Source organism: Enhydra lutris, unplaced genomic scaffold (assembly GCF_002288905.1).
Source record: "Enhydra lutris kenyoni isolate GAN:26980312 unplaced genomic scaffold, ASM228890v2 scaffoldscaffold22, whole genome shotgun sequence".
Classification (NCBI taxonomy): domain Eukaryota; kingdom Metazoa; phylum Chordata; class Mammalia; order Carnivora; family Mustelidae; genus Enhydra; species Enhydra lutris.
This window is the reverse complement of record NW_019154106.1, coordinates 13577839-13602843: the sequence shown is the minus strand read 5'-3', so window position 1 is coordinate 13602843 and position 25005 is coordinate 13577839. Positions and strand designations below refer to the sequence as shown.

Genomic DNA, 25005 nt, shown 5'->3' with positions numbered 1-25005 from the left:
AAGTCTTGCCCACATTTTGTCACTGGATTGCCTTTCTTTAAAAATTACAATAGTAATTCATATTCTTCAATTATCTCATTTATCTGCCTTATAAATACACTTTCTTTTCCTGCAGCTTCCATGTTTACACTCTTAAGCATAAACCTAAGTTTTTATTTTAGTGTAGTTCAAGGAATCAATATTTTTCTTGATATTTAGTATTTTTGTAGCCTACTTTTTAAAAAATTTCCTATCATATGTCATAAATGTACTCTCCAATATTATCTTCTGGATGCCTTAATTCCTTGCCTTTTACATTTCAACCTCTAAATTATCTGGAATTAATGTTAATGTGTATTGTGAGATAAGAATAAAATTCTACTTTTTCCCCATTCAGACATCCAATGGATCCAACATTATTCTTTTTTCAGTCCTTTCTTTCCCCACTACCCTGCTGTGTCACCCTTGCCATAAATGAAGTGTCCATGTATTGGGTCTGTATATCCTTTAATAATAAAGGTATTAGCATGCATCCATTAATACACCTGGACACTCTGCTCTGTCCCACTGGACTATTAGTCTATTCTTGATCCTGTCTTTTTTTTTTTTTTTTTTAAAGGAAGAAAAAGGAGAGGGGAGGAGCCAAAGGGGAAGGAGAGAGGAAATCTTTAGCAGGCTCTACTCTCGGCGTGAAACCCTACCAGAGCTCTGTCTCATGACCCTAAGATAATGACCTGATCTGAAATCAAGAGTCAGGTGCTTAACTGACTGAGCCACTCAGATGCCCCCAATCCTATCTTAATTACTATAGTTTTGTAAGTCTGTCTTCAGTAGAGGAAGACATCCCACCTGACTTGTCTTCTTCAAGATTGACTGGGATATTTTGGATCCTTTGCATTCCATATAAACTTCAGAATCATGGCAATATCTTGGGAAGGTATAAGTCTGGATTCACTTTAACATTGCTTCTTCAGTCCTGCAGGACCTACATTGACAGTTTCCTTTCACACCATGGGAACATTATAAGATTCAAGCACACTTGCTGATTTGCTGTTCCCACACAGACCCATATGTCCCTCTTTCCTTACAACCCTTCTGACTATCCCTTCTCACTTACTGAAATATTAGAACTCAAAATTCCTTCTGTTCTGCAAGGTATGTTGAATCATCACTTCATCCAGGAAGCCTTCCCTGATACCTTATAGACAAAAATAATCATTCTTTTTGAACTTCAACAACATCATTTCCTCTCTTCTGTCACATAAAAATACCACCACATATCATTCTTTGTTTATGTCTTATGTCCCTCACTAATAAACGCTTTAGTAGATGAAGGGTCATGTCTTACTGGATTGAACTGGCATTATCAAAAGTCCTAGTAAACATATGTTTCTCTTTTCTGAGTTGTTGACAAAATGAGAACGCTGGCTATAAGGAAGAACCTTATAGTCAAACCAATTTACTTAAAGAGTAATTTGAAATCCTGATTCCAAAATGAAAATATGCTAAAATGAAAAGAAACTGTTCATCATAATCTAAGCAAATTCTGTATTTTCCAAAGTGCACTCCATGATCACAGAGGAGTGATTACCTTTGGAGAATTTGCATCAAATTCTTTTCAGTTACATATTTTTACAAATCTTACCAGAATTACAATCTTAAAGGATAACTGTCTATATCAAAATGTCCTCATTTTTGTCTGGAATAAGCAAATGTGAACCCAGAGAAATACAAGTGGAAAAAGAGAGTAAGTCCCATCCCAATACTGGAGCTTGGAGGGGTCAAGAGGCACCTCCTTCATTTAAAGGATGCCTGATGTGATCCATGTGGCTCAGGATCTCCAAAGCCTCAGATTCTCCAGCTATAAAGTGGATCAAATAACACATATCTCCAACGGGACGTAAAATATTCAATCAGATCTTTGCAAAATGTTTAGTACAGTGTTATGATATAGCAGATCCTCACCAAATGTATAAAATAACATTACTATTAAAAATTAAAATTCTACATTAATAACTGTTTTAAAAATTATGTTAGCATAGAAACTAACCAAAAAAAAAAAAAAAATCAGAACTGCAAATCCAGTAAGGAAAACACACACACAAACACAAATTAACAAAGACAACCTTGGATGTCAATTCTTCCCTTCGTAGAGTACTGTTCTTTAGGATAGATGTTTATTCTGTGAGTATCAGTCTGGGTGGCAGATATCTTATAATGGTCCTGTAAAGTTCCCTAATCCTTGCTCTAATGCCAGGAATCTCTGAATATGATGAAATATCACTCATATGATTATGTTATATTATATGACAGTTAAACTTCTAAAAGACATGACCCTGGATGAACCAGTGGGTCCCAAGATTTCTCCAGCTCAGAGAAGAGTCAGACGGGTTGGAAATATACGGAGAGCTAGACAAGTCACTGCTGGTCCAAAGCCGAAGGGACCATGACAGAAGGCAAGTGAGCAACCCTAAGATGCTGAGAGAGGTTCCAGCTGAACGCCACTGGGGAACAGGCACCACAGTCCTATAGCCCTGAGGAACTGGGTTTTCTCAAACACACCAGTGAGCTTGGAAATGAGCCTTCCCTGGAGCCTCTAGGAGGGAGCTGAGCCCTGGCAACAAGTTCATATCAGCCTTGTAAGAGTATGAGCAGAGAATCAGACTATGATGGACCTGGACTAGAGACTCAGGGAAACTGTGAGGCAGTGAATTTAGGTGGTTATAATTTTCCAGCTTTGTGGCAACTTCTTATGCAGCAGTACAAAGAGATGTAGGAGCATGTTCAAAAAATAATAATCAAAAAAAAAAAGGTAAATAGTTGATATACGGGAGAAGCAGAGAATTATTTTAGGTAAAGAGGTCCACAGGACCTCTGAGATGGCATCACATTTGAGCAGAGACTCAGACGTGGTAAAGGCTGACCTGCAGCACTGCCCCAGGTTGAGGAAACAGGAAATGGAAAGGCCACTTAAACCCCAAGAATAACTGAAGAAATCCCACAGAGGATTTCCCACTGAAGGGGAGTGTGGCCTAAGCAGTCTGCTGCTCCCTCCCCTAAAAAGCATTCAGACTGCACTGCTCAAGGCGACCAAGACAATCAGCTCAGCTCTTTGCATGGTCCTGTTTCGACCGCACACGGAGGCCTGGAGTGAGTATGAAAGAGACCACAGTTAATCCATCATAAAATGCCTGGAAGATCTTACAGATTTATGCAGCAAGAAGTCACCTGGTGAAAGTTAACAAGTATTTTAATCTATTCTCGAAAGTGATGATTTTCTTCAGTGCTTTCATGGCATATAATAAATCCCTTCTCCCAATAAAACATTTCATGTGTCCTCCTACTTTCAACCTTGCCCATTCCCCAAACATACACCATATAAAGGAATGAACAAAAGTATTCTGAGGATTAAAATGAATTAGCTTGTAAACTCTAGCCCCACCCCCACCCCACCCAACAAGGTGCTAGAGTACTCAGAAGACTTGCTACTATATGGGGGAGGGGATACTTTCTCCTTTGATAACCAAATAGTAACTTCTAGATTCCATGGAAAGCCATACTATAAGAAGAATTTTTTCAATTCTGCTGATCCCTACTTTTCTTTAAAGAAACTTTTTTTTTAATTACCCTTCCTAAAATATACTACCTCTTCTTTTCTTTATTATCTTATGCTTGTCACAGATCACCATCCATGTGTAAATATTTTTCAGTCTTCTTTGTTTGTCCTTCCACTACACTAGCCTGTAACCTCCAGGGGGACTTTTCCTCTAAATATGAATAATACCCAGTACAGGGTCAGGCAAAGAGGACTATGTAAAAAAATAGTTAAATGAGTGATTGATTCTGGCATTCTTTGACTCCCATATCTTCTTAATTAAATAGCATCGTGACCCACATCATTACCCAGCCCAGTCACAAAAACTGAAAGAAACCTTGATGAAAAACAAGCAAAACAAGCAAACATATTCTAGTGACTTAGAGATTATTTACATCCTTTAAAGAAAGCCTTCAAGAGAAGACAGAGGTTTACAGTCACAAAAAAACATGGTCAACCCCCTCATTTCTTAGACTTGTTACTACATTCCAGAAAATGAAACACAAAAGTATGATTGAAAGAATATAGTACCTGGAGAAAATAAAAGTGTGACCAAAGTTATGTGGTCGTGGGTAATACATTGATTCTTCATGTGTGCCAGACTGAACATCTACAAAAATAAAATCACATTCTGCCTATGAAACAAAATTCAATAAATCACAGTAGCAATAAACACTTTATTAAAGAACTGAAATGCATTCTGCCTTTCACATGCATGACTCATGTAACTATAGCAGCAAAATCTCAACAGTCATTGCTATGAGAGGAGTATTGGGGATGTACAAGGCCTTTGTAAAATGCCCACTCCAAACACGAAGGTAGTATAGCAGACAGAGTACTATGGTTACATGTTTTCTGAATAATTCACTTTTTTCCATTTTCTTGAAATATAATGCACATATCACATTGTGTTAGTCCAAGGTATACAACATGCTAGCTCAATACCTATGTATGTTAAAAATGATCACCACAGTAAGTTTGGTTAACATAGATCACCTTATGTACTTATACGTTTTTTTCAAGTGAAGAGAGCATTTAAGATCTGATCTCTTAGCAACATATAAATGTACAGGACAGAATTATTACCTAGAGTCACCATATTCCCATTACACTCCCAAGACATATTTATCTTATAAGTTGAAATTTTTAACTTTTGACCATAATACATTTGTTAATGGTTTATGTTTAAAGATTCAAGGCCAACCTTGCAGACAACTGAGAGATCTCAAAACTTTGTGAGCTTGACAGAAGTACTGTCCAGTCACTGATGATGATCAAACTTGTTCAGGACTTAACAAAGAACCTCTCATATCCTACTCATAATCCTTGGAAGTATTTTCAAAGCACTAAAGCTCAATATTCCTCTCATGTCAGCTGAACGATTTAAAACACCTTCCTCGCCAATGACAAAGGAGAAAATTGCAACCTAGAGATGTTGAGTGACTTTTCAAAGACATAGAGTAATAAATAGTGAGTCTCAACATAAAATCCGCACTCCCATCAACCAGCCTATGTTCTTGCGTCTTGTGTAAATAACACCTCTCAATCTGTAGTACAAACAGAATCTAGTTTACTTACGCATGAGACACTGCTTCTTCTCAAACATCCTTCTGAATGAATCCTTGACCTCCCTGTTTCTCAGGCTATAGATAAGTGGGTTCAACATGGGAATCACAGCTGTGTAGAACACAGAAACCACTTTATTGACGTCCAGGGAGAAAACAGAACTGGGACATACATAGATGAAGAAGAGTGTCCCATACAGGATGGAGACAACTGTCAGGTGTGAAGAGCAGGTGGAGAAGGTTTTGCGCCTCCCCTCAGCAGAGCGAATCCTCAGGATAGCAATGATGATGTAAATGTAGGAAACCAGGATGATCACACCACTGACCACTCCTATACTTCCACCCAGGATGAAAAGAACGAACTGATTGACCTGGGTGTCTGCACATGCCAGGGACAGAACAGGAAGAAGGTCACAGAAGAAGTGATTGATGATTTGGGGGCTACAATAAGACAGGTGAAAGACAAGGGTTTTGTGGGTCATGGAAATCATAAGACCAATGGTATAAGGCCCTACCACCCGCTGCACACAGACACACTGGGACATAATGAGAGCATATAACAAGGGCTTACAGATGGCCATATACCAGTCATATGCCATGGAGGCCAGGAGAAAACATTCAGTCACTACAAACTGACTAAAAAGCCAGAACTGGGCAGCACAACCCAAGAAAGAGATGACTTTTTTCTCCACAGTTATATCAGTCAACATCTTAGGACCAATAACTGAAGAGCAACAGATATCCACAAAAGACAAGTGACTGAGAAAAAAGTACATGGGCATGTGGAGTCGGGGATCCATCCAAATAAGAGTGATCATCCCCACATTTCCCAGAAGAGTGACAAGATAAACCAAGAGAAATATCAAAAAGAGAACAACCTGATGCTGGAAGTGATTTGTTAAGCCCACGAAAAAAAATTCCGTCACCAAAGTCTGATTTCCATAATCCATTCTCTGATTTAATCTGCAATGAAAAAGAGAAAGACTTTTCTTTACAATCAACTTGTACATAAATTATTTTTAAAATGAATTTAACTTCTTTTTTTTCAGTTAAAAAAGGATATAATTACCTTCAACTTTCTTGAATTCTACATCTTTAAGTCATGCTATCTATATGCAAATGATATATGCAATACAGATTAAGTCACTAAACCTCACAGGGACCTTTAATTTCTTCCACAGAAAGAGAATTTTTTTAATAGAATCATAGATTTTTAAACTACAAATGAATATTGGGCATTATCTAAAGCAACTCCTCTAATTACTCTAGGTTATATTTATACAAGTATTTAGCTTTGAACCAAGGATTTTTTTTTTAACATTTCGATGAAAAAGGAAAAAATGAAACAAGATGGGAATGGGAGGGCGACAAACCATAAGAGACTCTTAATCTCACAAAACAAATTGAGATTTGCTGGGGATATGGATGGTATGGACGGGGTAGTTGGGTTATGGACATTGGGGAGGGTATGTGCTATGGTGAGTGCTGTGAAGTGTGCAAGCCTGATGATTCATAGACCTGTACCCCTAGGGCTAATAATAAATTACATGTTAATGAAAAATTTTTAAACAGGCGATGTGAATTCAATGAATTCTGCATGATACCCATTCTCACTAACAAATAAGGGTAAACTAGTTTGGGCAATGTAATTTGTTCCTCAATCCCCTTAGACTATAGCAATTATAATTACTTGAGTGGTCTAAAGTATATGTTTTTATGTCCAAGGAGGAGGGCAAGCTGAGAACAAGAAAAGTTAGCTTTACAACATGATCACAACCTCAACACTATCCTTACTATGACTCTTTCTCCAAAACACCTGTGAGCCACCATATCGATGCTCTATATTCTCACTAATTGATTGACTTCATTGAAATTTTAAGCCAGCAAAGAAAAGACCACTTTTTAAATATCGAGTAGCTGTTGTGCCCCAACTAGTGTTATTAAGTGCTTGAGAGAAAAATATAAAAATTTTAAAAATCATAGGGTATCTCTGGACAATTATCCCAGGGAAATGAGTATCTATGTTCACAAAAACAAAACAAACATATACAATTTTATTCATACAAGTTCAAAAATTGGAAAGAATCAAAATTTCCTATAATATGTATATGGTTAAACACACTATGGCACATCCATACCATGGAAAACTATTTAGTAGGAAAGAGATCAAAATATGATACACACAACACCTTGGTGAATTACACTGAGTTGAAAAATGTCAACCTCAAAAGTTCAAAACTTTTAGGATTCCATTTATATGACATTCTCCAAATGATAAAATTATACAGATGGAGAACAGGTTAGTGCTTGCCCGGAATTCAGAAAGCTGGGAAGGGGGGTGGAGGTGCGGCTCTAAAAGGGTAGCACAGGGAGACCCTTGTAGAAGTGGAAGAGTTCAGCACCCTGGTTCTCACATAGGTTAAACATATCTACAGGCATGGTAAAATGGTATAGAACAGTACACACACACATCACACCAATGTCAATTTCCTGGATTTGATGTTGTGCTGTCGTTGGTAAGGTGTACCACTGGGGGATCCTGGGTGAAGGGTATGTGAGCCAGTCTATACATCTTTGAAGTTTCCTGTGGATCATTATTTCAGAAGAAAATTTAAAAAAAAAATGAGTGAATGAATGAATGAATGAATGAGAAGTGAGAGGAATGGGAAACTGAGGAAAAGAAATATATGTTTTGGACCTTGAAATAATCACAATGATTCCAACAGCACAATCATACAAAAATATCAATGGGCTGTGCAGCAGGGAAAGTAATGACAAAAATCTAAAATCACTTTCCCCTGGTAAGAATGCTTGGAAAGGGTTTTGCTTAACAGGAAAGTAATGAAGTAAAAATCTGCTGATGTCCTATGGTCTCAGAGGAAATGGAGCTTGGAAGGAAAAGGCCTGGGGGAGGTGGTATCCAAGATCAGTCAGAAGAAAATAATACTTTAGTAGTGAGATGTTCAAGAATTTAATTTTTTCTAGACATACAAACTCATCTCAGGCACTGATATTTGCATTTGATATTTACTCATGGAAGATGGAGAGTTGCAAATTCAGGACATAACATTTTATAAAACTTGAGCTAGAATACACACATCTACTTTCTCAAATAATTGCCTTTATGAACAAAGGTAAGTACATACATCACCAATAATTATTATGTTTTTAAAACTTTTGTGTTCAAATTGAAATCTTGTGTAAAGACCATAGTTCTTTGTTTTTTAAGATTTTATTTATTTATCAGAGAGAGGGAAGGAGAGAAAGCGAGCACAGGCAGACAGAATGGCAGGCAGAGGCAGAGGGAGAAGCAGGCTCCCTGCCAAGCAAGGAGCCCGATGTGGGACTCGATCCCAGGACGCTGGGATCATGACCTGAGCCGAAGGCAGCTGCTTAACCAACTGAGCCACCCAGGCATCCCATAAAGACCATAGTTCTTAAATGTAGAAATGCCTATCACATTATTTTGCCCTGGGCATCCCCAGTGCAAAGATTCTAAAGCAGAGGAACCATAATATAATCTTCACATGTGACTTTGGGCATGAGAAGTTGGCATTCAACTCAGCAGATTCAGAGGTTTGTTTTCTACTTGTAAGATCCAATATAGGGAAAGGGAAGAAATTAAGAGCCAGAGAAGCCAAGGCCTCTTAAATCTAACATCCTATGAGCCATAAATCCTACAGTGCATTTCACTATCTATGCCAGACACAAAATTCAACCAACATGGACATTCAAGTTGGGTCCTTAAGCCAAAAGACACAGATTAAACATTTGACTTATACCAAATTATGCTTCACAGTAAGCTTAGAGACAATGCTTTTTCAGGTTTCTAAACCAATTTTTAAATATCTAGACATCTAAAGGCAATTTAGGAAATCACTTAACACACCTACCTGAAGAAATATGCCCTAGACCTATTGCCTGTCTATGTCATAGTGAATTATGAAAGTTGCATTCCCTGATATAAAAATGAATTACCCTACAAATGGAGACCATTCATTCTTCTCAGCTTCTCCATTTGTCTAGGAAGATACACTATACAGTGATACCATCTTGAAACCTGGGCATTCTGATGGCACCTTTAAAAAGACTTGACTCAATCTGCACAACACACAAGAGAGGTTTTTCTAAAGGGTTATTCCGTTCATTGGAGCTAACTCCCTCAAGGAGCCAAAACCCAGGAGATCAGAACTAGAGAGAAGATAATATCTTTTGAGAAAATAATTTTGGGACTTTGAGTCAAGGGTAATTACACAAAATAAAACTCTCTCTCCCTTTGGTACTGTCCCCTCCCTTTGAAATTCCTAGAAGAAAACATAGGAAAGAAGCATCCTGCCATGAAAAACAAAGACGGAAGTTCAGCAGTTGGCAACGATATGGATGGAAAGGGAAGGCATTACATTTAATGAAATAAGCCATCCAGAGAAAGACAAATATTGTCTGATGTCACTTAGATGTAGAATCTAAAAAAGTGGAACTGACAGCAGTGATTAAGACAGTGGTTGTCAGGGGTCAGGGTGGGCGAAATGAGAAGATGTTGGTCAAAGGGTACAAGATCAATAAGTTCTGGAAATCTACTGTACAGCACGGTGACTATAATTAATAACTAGTATTGTATACCTGAAATTTACTAAGATATTAGATCTTAAGTATTCTCAACATAGAACAAAAAAAATACACAAAAAAAGGTAACTACGTGAGGTGATGTGTTCATTGCCTTGACTGTGGTAAATATTTCACAGCGTATACATTTATTAACTCACCACATCATATATCTTAAAGATATACAATTAATATTTTTCAACTATACTTCAATAAAATTGGAAGTAACAATAGCATAAAAGAAAATAAAGCATTTTCACCATCCACACTTTCTTGGTGAAATTCACCTTTTGCTGAAAAATATACTCTTATTGCTGTTAGCATTTCATGATATGGATATTCCGTGAATGATTTATCCCTTCTTTTGTTGTGGAGCATTTGAGATCTTTCCAGTTTGTAACCTTTATACATTTTTCTCCAATGGACGTTTTTGTGCATATCATTTAGTGTTCTTGAGCATGCATTTCTTGTAGTTATATATCAGGGAGTGAAATTACCATCAAAGAAAAATTACATCAGGTGTAGCTCATACAATCAAGGAGGACTTTGTTCATGATTAGTGCAATAAGAGAGAGAAGCGGGGAGAGGGTGGGGACAAGATGATGGGGAAGTAGGAGGAGGTGTATTTTCAACCTGTACCCTAAAGTGAGCTGATTACCTACCAAAGAACTCCAATCACCCATGAAATCAGCCTGAGATCAGAATTATACACATCTGGATCTCTACAGGGGCAGAAGACGCCAGTGGGCAGGTAAAGCGGAGTGGGAAAGGTGGACTGATATTGGAAGATAAACAAAAGGGGGAGGGAGCCACCAGAGGTGACCGGTTGGAAAGTAATACCCCTAATACGAGCGAGAGTACCCTGCATCTGGGGACCAGCATTAACTTGGAGACTGGTTGAAAGCACTCCAAAAGAGCAAAAGATCGCACGGGGGGGAAATTGTGGGAATCCGGGTGGCTAGGGACAGGGGCTTAAGTCCCCGGTCCCAGGACAGCCTCCCCTGGCGCTGAGCCAGAGAGAGTGCGGCGGAGAAACCAGGTCTTGGTCCCTGAGCCGCCTGCGTGCCCGAGATTGCCTGGGTTCTGGCCCCTGTGAGGGGATGGGAGCCACGCCGGATGGCAGAACTCGCGAGCCCTGGTACAGAGCCTGAGATGCAAGCGCCCCTCATCCTCCCCTGAGAGAGGTACAAAGGTCCAGCCGGCGCTCTTTGACACACGCCATTGTTTCAGAGCCTAAGACGCGTGCCCCAAACTCCCCCCTGAGAGAGGTGCACAAAGGCCCAGCCTCATGCTTTAGGACCTGCGCCCCGTTCTCAGAGCCTGAGATGCACACGCGACCCACAGCCTCCCCTGAAAAAGGCGCGCGCAAACCGGGCGCTCTTAGACCCAGAAAGACCAGGCACCAGCCCAGGCCAGTGGGAAAATCTCAGGGTGTGATCGCTGCTTGGAACCTCTCTGGCGGTCTGGAGCTGCCCAAACAGCTGCCGCTGCTTTGGTTTTGGGTACAAGCAGAAGATCCTGCGTTCCCAGGGACCGCGACTCGGAACCTGCTCTGCCAGCAGCCAAGGGGGGATTTATATGGGCTCTGCGACACCCACAGAAGAACAGACTGAGGCTTCTCTCTGAGAGGGAGGTCAGGGTGCAGTTTGCTTTCCTCTAAACCTACAAAAACCATCAAAAGCAGTCAAGGCGAGAGGAAAAAAAAAAAAAAAAAAAAGGTGAACAAACATAAAAACCTCCAGAGAACAAAAGCCTGAAAAAACCGGTTTCCTCAGAGCCCACCCCCTTGAGGGGGACTGGAGGACTTAACTCAGGGAACATCATTGACTGAAAACCCACGTGGCAGGCCCTTCCCCCAGAAAACCAACCAGGAAAGAAAAAAAAAAAAAAAAAGACGACAAGAGAACCACCACCACTACTTCATAGGACAACTTTTATTTTTAATTTGTTCCCACTATTCTGGCTCAATTTTTTATATAGATACTTTTTTAACCTATTTACCATCACAGCAAGCTGTCCAGTACATCAAATTCCATAATAACCTTCTAACCTGAACTTTTTGATACATACACCTGTGTTTCTCTTTTGCATTTCTATTTTTTGAATTTTTTTAAAATTTTAGTTTAGTTTAGTCTAGTTTATTCCTTTTTTATTTTTATTTTCTAATATTCATATAGAGTTAAACTTCAAAGTAATCCCCTTTCCCCAGTCAATACTACCCCTATAGGTAAACCAATTTTTAATCCCCCTTTACCTTGGAAAGTTGAGTCCTTTAACAAAGATATCAAGGTACATCCAGGAAGAATCAAAACAACCGTCCTCGCCCACACTGAGAATTTATAACCACTCTCCCATCTTTTTCTTCCACCAGTGTTTCTGTGTTTTTGTGTTTGTCTTGATAGTATATAAATCTTACACTTGGGGTTCTTTTCAACAAGGTTCTTCCTTTATTTGCATATTTACTTTTTTTTTCCTCTTGTATACTTTTATCAGTCATTTTGTTTGTCTGTTTATGTTTATATACCTCATAAATCTTACCTTGGGGCCCATTTGGGCTGAACCTTCTCTTTCATCTTCCCTTTCTTTCCTGTCTTTCTCTCTCTCTCTTTTATTTTTTCTTTTTCTTTTCTTTTTTCTCTCATTTGGGTGGGGAATCCTGAATGCTCAGAAGTGTTCCAGGGTGCACCCAGACTGCACCACGGTCAATACATCCAGCTACATCCGATCAGCAATCTCTCACCAAAATGACTAGGAGGAGGAATGCCCAACAGAAGAAAAATACAGAGGATGGACCTTCTGCAACAGACCTAACGGCTATCAACTAGACAATATGTCGGAAAGAGAATTCAGGCTAACAATTATCCAGGCAATAGCTACGTTGGAGAAAGCCATGGATGACCAAATGGAATTGATTAGGGCCGAGCTGAAAGCGACCAGACAGTATGTTCACAATGTTAGGGCAGAGCTAAAAGCTACCAGGGCTGAGGTTCACAATGCTCTCAATGAGTTCCAATCTAATCTAAATTCTCTCAAAGCTAGGGTAACTGAGACAGAAGATAGAATTAGTGATCTGGAGACCAAAAAGATAGAGAGAAAGGATCAGGAGGAAGCCTGGAACAAACAGCTTAGAAGTCATGAAAACAGAATCAGGGAAATAAATGATGCCATGAAACGTTCCAACATCAGAATTATTGGAATCCCTGAAGGGGAGGAGAAAGAAAGAAGTCAAGAAGATATAGTGGAACAAGTTCTTCATGAAAATTTTCCCAATCTCGCAAATGGAACCAGCGTTCATGTACTAGAGGCAGAACGGTCTCCACCCAAGATTATAGATTCCAGAAAAACATCAAGGCACCTGATAGTCAAATTGAGGAATCATAATTGTAGGTATAATCTCATGAAAGCCGCTAGGACAAAGAGGCTCCTTACTTACAGAGGAAAGCCCATCAGAATAACGTCAAACCTGTCCACAGAGACCCGGCAAGCCAGAAGGGGCTGGCAAGATATACTCAGGGCACTAAATGAGAAGAACATGCAGCCAAGAATACTTTATCCAGCAAGACTGACATTCAAAATGGATGGAGAGATAAAGAGTTTCCAAGACCCGCAAAGCTTAAAAGACTATGCAACCACCAAGCCGACACTACAGGAAATATTAAGGGGGGGTTCTATAAAAGAGGAAAAATCCTAAGAATAGCATTGAACAGAAATATAGAGACAAACTACAGAAAGAAAGACTTCAAAGGTAACACGATGTCAATAAAAACGTATCTATCAATAATCACTCTCAATGTGAATGGCCTAAATGCGCCCATAAAATGGCACAGGGTTGCAGATTGGATAAAATGACAGGACCCATCCATATGTTGTCTACAAGAGACCCATTTTGAACCTAAAGATACACCCAGACTGAAAGTGAAGGGTTGGAAAATCATCTTTCATGCCAATGGGCCTCAAAAGAAGGCTGGGGTAGCGATTCTCATATCAGATAAATTAGATTTTAAACTAAAGACTGTAGTCAGAGATACAGAAGGACACTACATAATTCTTAAAGGGACTATCCACCAAGATGATCTAACAATCGTAAATATCTACGCCCCCAATATGGGAGCAGCCAATTACATAAGAAAACTGTTAATCAAGATAAAGAGTCATATTGATATGAATACATTAATAGTAGAAGATCTTAACACGCTTCTCTCAGAAATAGACAGATCATCGAAGCAGAAAATCAATAAAGAAACAAGAGCATTGAATGTCACATTGGACCAGATGGAACTCATAGATATATACAGAACATTCCACCCTAAAACAACAGAATACTCATGCTTCTCAAGTGCACATGAAAACTTCTCAAGAATAGACCACATACTGGGTCACAAATCAGGACTCAACCGATACCAAAAGACTGAGATCATTCCCTGCATATTCTCAGATCACAATGCTTTGAAACTGGAGCTCAATCACAAGGAAAACTTCAGAAGGAACTCAAACACCTGGAAGCTAAAGACCACCTTGCTTAAGAATGCTTGGATCAACCAGGAGATCAAAGAAGAACTGAAACAATTCACGGAAACCAATGAGAATGAAGACACTTCAGTCCAAAACCTATGGGATACAGCAAAGGCGGTCCTAAGGGGGAAATACATAGCCATCCAAGCCTCCCTCAGAAAAATTGAAAAATCCAGAACACAGCAGCTGTCTCTACACATTAAAGAACTGGAGAATCAACAACAAATCAAACCGACTCCACACAGAAGAAGGGAAATCATCAAGATTAGAGCTGAGATCAATGAGGTAGAAACCAGAGATACAGTAGAACGTATCAATGAAACTAGAAGCTGGTTTTTTTAAAGAATCAATAAGATCAATAAACCATTGGCCACACTAATCCAAAAGAAAAGAGAGAAAGCCCAAATTCATAAAATTGTGAATGAAAAAGGAGAGATCACAACTAACACCAAGGAAGTAGAAACAATCATCAGAAGTTATTATCAACAGTTATATGCCAATAAGCTAAGCAACCTAGATTAAATGGATGCATTCCTGGAAAACTATAAACTCCCAAAATTGAACCAGGAAGAAATCGACAACCTATATCTAGTAAATAGACCGATATCTAGTAATGAGATTGAAGCAGTGATCAAAAACCTCCCAAAAAACAAGAGCCCAGGACCTGATGGATTCCCTGGGGAATTATACCAAACTTTCAAAGAAGAAATAACACCGTTTCTCCTGAAGCTGTTTCAAAAAATTGAAGCAGAAGGAAAACTTCCAGACTCTTTCTATGAAGCCAGCATTACCCTGATCCCCAAACCAGGCAAAAACCCTATCAAAAAGGAGAATTTCAGACCAATATCACTGATGAATATGGATGCTAAGATTCTCCACAAGATCCTAGCAAACAGGATCCAACAGCACATTAAAAAGATTATCCACCATGATCAGTTGGGATTCATTCCTGGGCTACAAGGATGGTTCAACATTCGCAAATCAATCAATGTGATAGAACAAATTAATAAGAAAAGAGAGAAGAACCACATGGTCCTCTCAATTGATGCAGAAAAAGCATTTGACAAAATCCAGCATCCATTCCTGATTAAAACGCTTCAAAGTATAGGGATAGAGGGAACATTCCTGAACTTCATCAAATCTATCTACGAAAAACCCACAGCAAATATCATCCTCAATGGGAAAAAGCTTGCAGCCTTCCCGCTGAGATCAGGAACACGACAAGGATGCCCACTCTCACCACTCTTGTTCAACATAGTATTAGAAGTCCTAGCAACAGCAATCAGACAACAAAGAGAAATAAAAGGTATCCAAATTGGCAATGAAGAAGTCAAACTCTCTCTCTTCGCAGATGACATGATTCTTTATATGGAAAACCAAAAGACTCCACCCCCAAACTACTAGAACTCATACAGCAATTCAGCAACGTGGCAGGATACAAAGTCAATGTACAGAAATCAGTGGCTTTCTTATACACTAACAATGAAAATACAGAAAGGGAAATTAGAGAATCGATTCCATTTACTATAGCACCAAGAACCATAAGATACCTGGGAATAAACCTAACCAAAGAGGTAAAGGATCTGTACTCAAGGAACTACAGAACACTCATGAAAGAAATTGAAGAAGACACAAAAAGATGGAAGACCATTCCATGCTCTTGGATCGGAAGAATAAACATTGTTAAAAATGTCTATACTGCCTCAAGCAATATATACTTTTAATGCCATTCAGATCCAAATTCCACCGGTATTTTTCAAAGAGCTGGATCAAATAATCCTAAAATTTGTATGGAATCTGAAGAGACCCCAAATCGCTAAGGAAATGTTGAAAAACAAAACTAAAACTGGCAGCATCACGTTACCTGATTTCAAGCTTTACTACAAAGCTGTGATCACCAAGACAGCATGGTACTGGCATAAAAACAGACACATAGACCAATGGAACAGAGTAGAGAGCCCAGATATGGACCCTCAACTCTATGGGCAAATAATCTTCAACAAAACAGGAAAAAATATCCAGTGGAAAAAAGGCAGTCTCTTCAATAAATGGTGCCGGGAAAACTGGACAGCTATATGTAGAAGAATGAAACTCGACCATTCTCTTACACCGTACACAAAGATAAACTCAAAATGGATAAAAGACCTCAACGTGAGACAGGCATCCATCAGAATCCTAGAGGAGAACATAGGCAGTAACCTCTTCGATATCAACCACAGCAACTTCTTTCAAGATATGTCTCCAAAGGCAAAGAAAACAAAAGCCAAAATAAACTTTTGGGACTTCATCAAAATCAAAAGCTTCTGCACAGCAAAGGAAACAGTCAACAAAACAAAGAGGCAACCCACGGAATGGGAGAAGATATTTGCAAATGACAGTACAGACAAAAGTTGATATCCAGGATCTATAAAGAACTCCTCAAACTCAACACACACAAAACAGATAATCACATCAAAAAATGGGCAGAAATATGAACAGATACTTCTCCAATGAAGACATAAATGGCTATCAGACACATGAAAAAATGTTCATCATCACTAGACATCAGGGAGATTCAAATGAAAACCACATTGAGATATCACCTTACAGCAGTTAGAATGGCCAAAATTAGCAAGACAGGAAACAACATGTGTTGGAGGGGATGTGGAGAAAGGGGAACCCTCTTCCACTGTTGGTGGGAATGCAAGTTGGTGCAGCCACTTTGGAGAACAGTGTGGAGATTCCTCAAGAAATGAAAAATAGAACTTCCTTATGACCCTGCAATTGCACTAGTGGGTATTTACCCCAAAGATACAGATGTAGTGAAAAGAAGGGCCATCTGTACCCCAATGTTTATAGCAGCAATGGCCACGGTCACCAAACTGTGGAAAGAACCAAGATGCCCTTCAACGGACGAATGGATAAGGAAGATGTGGTCCATATACACTATGGAGTATGATGCCTCCATCAGAAAGGATGAATACCCAACTTTTGTAGCAACATGGACGGGACTGGAAGAGATGATGCTGAGTGAAATAAGTCAAGCAGAGAGAATCAATTATCATATGGTTTCACTTATTTGTGGAGCCTAACAAATAGCATGGAGGACAAGGGGAGTTAGAGAGGAGAAGGGAGTTGGGGGAAATTGGAAGGGGAGGTGAACCATGAGAGACCATGGACTCTGAAAAACAATCTGAGGGTTTTGAAGGGGCGGGGGGTGGGAGGTTGGGGGAACCAGGTGGTGAGTATTAGAGAGGGCACAGATTGCGTGGAGCACTGGGTGTGGTGCAAAAACAAGGAATACTGTTATGCTGAAAAGAAAAAAGAAATGTGGCAGTAAATTCCTTATTTTAGTATAACTGTGGTGCCAGAAAAATAGTAAAGAATGTTGTCATATTTCAAGTAAATACTAAGAGAAGATGGAAGAATAAAAGACATATTCTTTTAGTTAGATCATCTATTCCTGCCTTCTGGTTGTTTACTACTGCGGACTGGCTACTACTGTCTGGGGATCCTATTATCAATGTGGCAGTCAGCTAGCTCTGTATTCCTGTAACATTGTCTCCTTCTGCCAGTCTGGTCTAGAGAGGACTGATACCTCCAATCATATTAGTGATGTTAGTGCCCTCATGTCTTTCCTAAAGACAGTAGAAACTGTAGCAGAAATGGACTTGTATCTCTAAAGTCCAGTGATCTGTGTGATGAGATCTAGTTTTTTTTTTTTTTTTTTTCACAATTCTGAAATCTTTATTGAGGGGCAGCGATAGTCTTTGAAATTAAGCGATTTACTGAGCGATTAGTTTTGTTCCTTTAATTATTGCTGTTAAGATACTCCTAATTTCTCTAGTTTCAGTCTGAACACGAAACTTGTACTAAGAAGATACGAGTTCTAGTACATATTTTCTCATTTGTCCTGTGGCTCTAGACAAGCCATTTTTGATCTCTGCCTTCACCCACATCTAAAAGGGAAAAATAAAACGTTTTTTAACCTAACTTACATGTAATTAGGAATAAGATTTAGGTGAAAATATCTTGCTAAAGTTGTTAGACAAACATAAGGTGAAATATGTAAGGTTTTATAATACTAAGTATTTTCTAATATTTGATTTGCTTTTTGTAAGTGAACCAAAATAACAGTTGCATACTTTTAGAACTACAAAATGCAACAGTTATGTAAGGTCAATTAAAGTGGTAAAGCTAATCATAATAACAAACCCCTTCACCCATGTTCTCATGTAATTACATTAAGAAATAATTATTATAAAAATAGGTAAAATTTTGTTTTTAACAGCCATTAACAGACATTAACAGCCAAAGGAAAAGTTGTTGACTCTCCTGGATGTTGAGATCTAGTTTTGATCTCTTGGATCATTCATGATATTGGAAAAAATGAATTCCAGGAGGTGTATAAGGGAAGAAGTCAAAGGCCAGCCAGGCAGTTGAGACTAGCGAAGATATAAAACACTGTCCCAAGTCTGGCAGTTAAATTCAATCTTGTCTCACTTCTTCTGTCTCCCATCCAGGAACAAACTTCTGCCATTCAAGTTTGATCTTCTAGGATGATCTCTTAAAGAAACAATGTAATTCCTTTCCATTATCACATAAACTTCACATTTACCCAACACCTTCAAGAAGTTAGATTAATCTGGTTTTTCTTCCTGTAGCCACATTTTTAAAATTACAAGTCCACTTACTCATTTGCTCATTGTTTAAAAATATTTATTGAACATTTATTCTTTAAAACACTATTCCAGAATCTGGAGGTATAGTGTGGAAAACCTAAACAAAATCCATACTAATTGTTGTAGGATAGTATGATATTGATAAAAATTCAGTGTTTGTTCTGAAGAAAAAAACTGTGCAAGAGGGAAAGTGGATGAGGGTCAGGGTGGGGTTAGCTTTACTCTTTTACAAAGGATGATTGAAGATGGACTCTATGATGAGTAGAAGTCTGAATGAAGTGAAGAAGAAAATTGTGCAGATCTACCTGGAGAGAAATACATTAGAAGCAAAAATAAGAGAGAGGAAGATTTTGAGTTAGAATCCTGCTTTTCTTGGACCAATAGGAAGTGAACTGGGGTGTCTGGGTGGCTTATTTGTTTCAGCATCTGCCTTCAGCTCAGGTCATGATACTAAGGTCCTGGGACTGACCCCAGCAACAGACAATGGCTCCCTGCTCAGTGGGGAGTCTGCTTCTCCCTCTGCTCCTCTCCTTGTCCCTGCTTTTGCTCTCTTGCATGCTCTTTCTATCTCAAATAAATGAATAAAATCTTAAAAAATAGAAAGTGGACTGAGTATCCTGATGAGAGGTAGGAGAATCCAGATTTTCCTATTCATCCCCTTTCACTGAGTTCTTATGAGGTTTGAATGGATTAATACTCTCTAAGCAGATTTATGAAGTTTGAGCCCAAACCCATTTTTTCTACCCCTATATTTGAAATTTTTATAGCCAATGTGGAATACTTCTGTCTCTCAAAAATGATGTCCAAATTTATAGCTCTTTTGCTGCATACGCACCCCAATCCACCTTATTTTCATCTACCTATATTTACCTCCCTTTGAGAATAATCTCATCTAAGAGACTCTTTTCAAACCCTCTGGCTACAATGATTCTACCATCCTGGAACTCATGGACTGATCATGAAGTCCCTTATGCTGCTGTGTACCCAGACTCACCTTCTGATTATAATACCTCTGAAGCAAGGCCATACTTTATATTCTCAAACCTGTATAGTGTCAAAGGCTGGTGACATCATGCAGCAGTTGAAGACTCAAAATGGCTCAAAACTGGATTTCAGGGGTGCCTGGGTGGCGCAGTTGATTGAGTGTCTGACTCTTGATTTTATTCAGGTCATGGTTTCAGGATCTGAGATGGAGCCTCAGTGTTAGGCTCCACATTCAGTGTAGACTCTGCTTAGGATTCTCTCTCCCTCTCCCTCTGCCCCTGCCCCCACTCACACTCCTTCTCTTAAATAAATAAATAAACTTAAAAACAACAAAAACAACAAAAATAAACCCTCAAAATATACCTGGATTTTGAAGCATGTGTGTGTGGGGTGGTCCCAAAGGGAGAGATGGGTTTATTTTATGCAATTACAATGGATTCAAGTCACAGTATTTTTCTCTTGAAATAACTTTAATATTTTCTCTATAGGCCTGTTCTCCTGAGCTTTTTGTTCCTTGAGGGAATTGGCTCCAATGTACACGAGAATCCTTTAGAAAAACCTTTGCTTTGTGTTGGGTAGATTGAGTCAACTAATGCCTTTTTTGGAGTGCCCAGGTTTCAAGATGGTATCACTGTATTGTGTATCTCCCTAGACACCTGGAGAAGCTGAGAAGAATGAGCAGTCTATTTTTGTAGGGTAATTGGTTTTTATAGCAAGGAATGCTACTTTCATAATTCACTATGACATAGACAGGCAATGGATCTAGGACATGTTTCTTTGATAGGTACATTAAGTTATTTCCTAAGCTGCCTTTAGAAGTTTAGATAACAAAAAATGCATTCAGATGCCTGGAAAGCATCATCTCTAAGATTACCATGAAGAATAATTTGGTATGAGTCAAATGCTGTCTGTGTCTTTTGGTTTAACTGACCTAACTTGAATGTACATGTTTATTGAATTTTGTTTTTGGCATAGGCATAGTGAAATGTATTGAAGGATTTATGGCTCATAGGATGTTAGTATTAAGAGGTTTGGATCTCTGGTTCTTAATTTATTCCTTTTCCTTACATTGGGTTTTATAAGTCGAAAGCAAACCTCTGAATCCACTGACCTGAAGTCCATGCTGCTCATGCCAAAAGTCACAGGCATACCTAGGATCATGATTTTTTTATCTTAGAATTTTTGGATTAGATAAATTTTTGGATTGGGAAAAATAAATTAATATGCATTTTGACAGTCATGAACTATTGTTTTCATATACATCTTCCTTGAGTAAAAAGCAAATACAAATATCGATGAGCTATGATGAGTTTGTATGCTTAGAAAATACCAAATTCTTGAATATCTTACAACTAAGGTACATTTTTTTTTTTTTTTTGGCTAATCTTGGATTCCACCCCTCCAGACCTTTCCTTCCAAGCTCCTTTGCCTATGGGACCATAGGATGTCAGTAGATGTTTTTTTAAGATTTTATTTATTTATTTGACAGAGAGAGAGAGATCACAAGTAGGCAGAGAGGCAGGCAGAGAGAGAGGGAAGCAGGATCCCTGCTGAGCAGAGAGCCTGATGTGGGGCTCCATCCCAGGACTCTGGGATCATGACCTGAGCTGAAGGCAGAGGCTTTAACCCACTGAGCCACCCAGGCGCCCCGAATGTCAGTAGACTTTAGCTTCATGACTTTCTTGTTAAGCTAAAACCTTTTCAGTCTTTCTTACCAGGGGAAAGTGTTTTTAGATTTCTGTCATACTTCTATTGCACAGCCCAATGGTATTTTTGTGTAATTGTGCTGTTGGAATCATTATGATTATTTCAAAATCCAAAACATGTTCCTCCCTTCCTGAATTTCCCATTTTTGGAATCCTAACCTCATTTCTCTTTCCTCTCACTTCTCATTCATTCATTCATTCATTCATTCATTTCTTCCTCCTTCTCCTCCTCCTCCTCTCCTCCCTCACCCTCTCCCCCTTCTCCTTCCCCTCTTTCCTTCCTCCAACTCCCTCTCCTTCCCTTTCCCTTCTTCCCCCTCTCCCTCCTCCTCCTCTTCCTCCTCCTTCTTCTTCCTCTTCTTCTTCCTCCTCCTCCTCCCCCTTCTCCTCTTCTTCTTTGTTAAAGAGTTTTATTTTGAAATACAGATTCACAAGAAGTTGCAAAGATATACAGAGTCTCATATCCCTTCCCTCAGGGTTCCCCAACAGTATATCTTACCAAATACAACACAACATCAAATCTGGAAAACTGGTAATGATGTGATGTGTGTGTTTTGTTCTATAACATTTAACTTTGTGTGTAGATAGCTTTGTTTAACCCATGCGACAATCAGGCTGCAGAACTCTTCCATCTCTACATGGATGTACCCATGTTATACTTTTACAGTTACACTGTCCCTCTCCCTCCCTTTCCTAATCCCAGGAAATCAATAACCTGTTCTCCATCTCTATCATTTCACCATTTTGAGAATGTTATATAAATGTCATAATGATAGAATTCTGAATTTTTGAGATTGGCTCTTTTTAACTCAAAGTAATGACCTGGAGAACCTTTCAAACTGTGTGTGTATTATATTTCTTTCCACTCTTTCTTACTGAAGAGTCTTCCATGGTATGATGTACCAAGATTGTTGAGCCATTTACATATTGTAGGGTATTTTGGTTGTTTCATATGTCTGGCCATTATGATTGAAGCTTCTGTGAACAAAATTACACAGGTTTTTATGTGGAGAAAGTTTTCATTTCTCTGGGATAAATGTAAAGGTGTATCCTTTTCATCCTTAAATTATTGCTTTTCTTTCCCAGCTCCTATTAATACTTAATTAGTTATAACACTTACTGATATTTAAGAACTAGTATCTTTTTTTTTTCAAGATTTTATTCATTTATTTGACAGACAGAAATCACAAGTAGGCAGAGAGGCAGGCAGAGAGAGAGGAAGGGAAGCAGGCTCCCCGCTGAACAGAGAGCCAGACGCGGGGCTCGATCCCAGGACCCCGGGATCATGACCTGGGCCAAAGGCAGAGGCTTAACCCACCAAGCCACCCAGGTGCTCCAAGAACTAGTATCTTTTTGATAAACTAAAAAATTTGATGGAGTTTGATGAGGTTAGTGGTTATATAAACTAATGACAGGAGGATCATAGATGTTTGGGATAAGGTGTCACTGAGGAGTTTCAGCAGAAGATTTTGAACCCTGGTCAAAGCCATCTTCCCTTGTTTGAGCTTGCTCTTCTTAGACATCACAGGTCTATCTTTTAGATGACATGACTGAATATTTATCTAAAATTTAAAGGAATTGGTGGAGAAGTTACATTCCAAATACCCTTTGCCTAGAGTGAGAGAAGGTGTTTGCCTAACTTTATCAAATTCACACAATACTTTTTTTCCATAAAATATTTCTTTAAGTATACTTTGTACAGTGTAGGGATTTTTAGAAATGTAATCTGGCACAGTTGGAGGACAGGTCTCAGATAATCCCCAATGTTCTCTTCTGGGTTAAAATTCTATGATTCTCTTAAAAATTTCTGTTTCTGTGGAAGAAATTAAAGAGCGCTGTGAGGTTTGGTGACTTACTCTATTGCACAAATAGTTTGCAACTGGATTGCATGACCATCAGATATAGACTTCAAGAGAGTTGGGTGTCAGTTTATCACTTTTAACTGAAAAAAAAAAGAAGTTAAACTCATTTAAAAAATAATTTACGTACAAGTTGATTGTAAAGAAAAGTCTTTCTCTTTTTCATTGCAGATTAAATCAGAGAATGGATTATGGAAATCAGACTTTGGTGACTGAATTTTTTTTCGTGGGCTTAACAAATCACTTCCAGCATCAGGTTGTTCTCTTTTTGATATTTCTCTTGGTTTATCTTGTCACTCTTCTGGGAAACGTGGGGATGATCACCCTCATTTGGATGGATCCCCGACTCAACACTCCTATGTATTTTTTTCTCAGCCACTTGTCTTTTGTGGATATCTGCTCCTCTTCAGTCATTGGTCCTAAGATGTTGACTGATATCTTTGTGGAGAAAAAAGTAATTTCTTTCTTGGGTTGTGCTGCTCAGATCTGTTTTTTTGGTCAGTTTGTAGTGACTGAATGTTTTCTCCTGGCCTCCATGGCATATGACCGGTATATGGCCATCTGTAAGCCCTTGATGTATGCTCTCATTATGTCCCAGCGTGTCTTTGTGCAGCTGGTGGTAGGACCTCATGCAATGGGTCTTATGAGCACTATGACCCACACGACTTTCACCTTTCACCTACCTTACTGTGGTCCAAATATCATCAATCACTTCTTCTGTGACCTTCTTCCTGTTCTGTCCCTGGCATATGCAGACACCCAGGTCAATCAGTTTGTACTTTTCATCTTGGCTGGAGCTCTAGGAGTTGTTAGTGGTGTGATCATCCTGGTTTCCTACATTTATATCGTCATTGCTATCCTGAGGATCCGCTCTGCTGAGGGGAGGCGCAAAGCCTTCTCCACCTGCTCTTCACAACTGACAGCTGTCTCCATCCTGTATGGGACACTCTTCTTCATTTATGTACGCCCTAGTTCTAGTTTCTCCCTGGACATCAATAAAGTGGTTTCTGTGTTCTACACAGCTGCGATTCCCATGTTGAACCCACTTATCTACAGCCTGAGAAACAGGGAGGTCAAGGATTCATTCAAAAGGAGGTTTGAGAAGAAGCAGTTTCTTATGAGTGGGTAAACTAGATTCCATTTGTACTACAGATTGAGAGGTGATATTTACACAAGATGCACAAGCATGGACTGAGTGATGGGAGTGCAAATTTTATGTTGAGCTTCACTCTTTATTATTGTGTGTCACTGAAGTCCTATAACATCTTTAGGTTACAATCTTCTCATTGGAATTTTCTCATTTCTTGATTAACAGTATTGAGATTTAGAGCTTTAAAATGTAGTGAGTGGCTTAGAGAATCCCAAAGATTTAGAATAGTCTTAAGATTTTGTAATGGGAAATGAGAGGTGCTTTGTTATGTATGAGAAAAGTGGAAAAATATTAACCAATGAGCTTAACAGTACCTCTGTTTTGCTTTACAAGATGTCGAGATCTTGAAATTCCTTGCAAGTTTACCTTTTTTTCTTTTTTTCTTTTTTTTT

General features: G+C 38.9%; 2 protein-coding genes across 2 annotated transcripts; one reads left to right on the top strand and one right to left on the bottom strand.

Moving 5' to 3' along the window:
- Positions 1-5144: 5144 nt before the first annotated feature.
- LOC111150152 (olfactory receptor 1002-like) lies at positions 5145-6089 on the bottom strand. The gene has a single exon (XM_022507545.1). It carries the CDS (start codon positions 6087-6089, stop codon positions 5145-5147), a length of 945 nt encoding a protein of 314 aa, XP_022363253.1.
- A 17558-nt stretch (positions 6090-23647) lies between these two features.
- Positions 23648-24592, top strand: LOC111149546 (olfactory receptor 1002-like). The gene has a single exon (XM_022506640.1). It carries the CDS (start codon positions 23648-23650, stop codon positions 24590-24592), a length of 945 nt encoding a protein of 314 aa, XP_022362348.1.
- The last annotated feature ends 413 nt before the right edge of the window (positions 24593-25005 follow it).

Bases quoted from the DNA above. Each gene is read 5' to 3' on its own strand.
- LOC111150152 (XM_022507545.1), bottom strand. From the start codon at position 6,089: ATGGATTATGGAAATCAGACTTTGGTGACGGAATTTTTTTTCGTGGGC.
- LOC111149546 (XM_022506640.1), top strand. From the start codon at position 23,648: ATGGATTATGGAAATCAGACTTTGGTGACTGAATTTTTTTTCGTGGGC.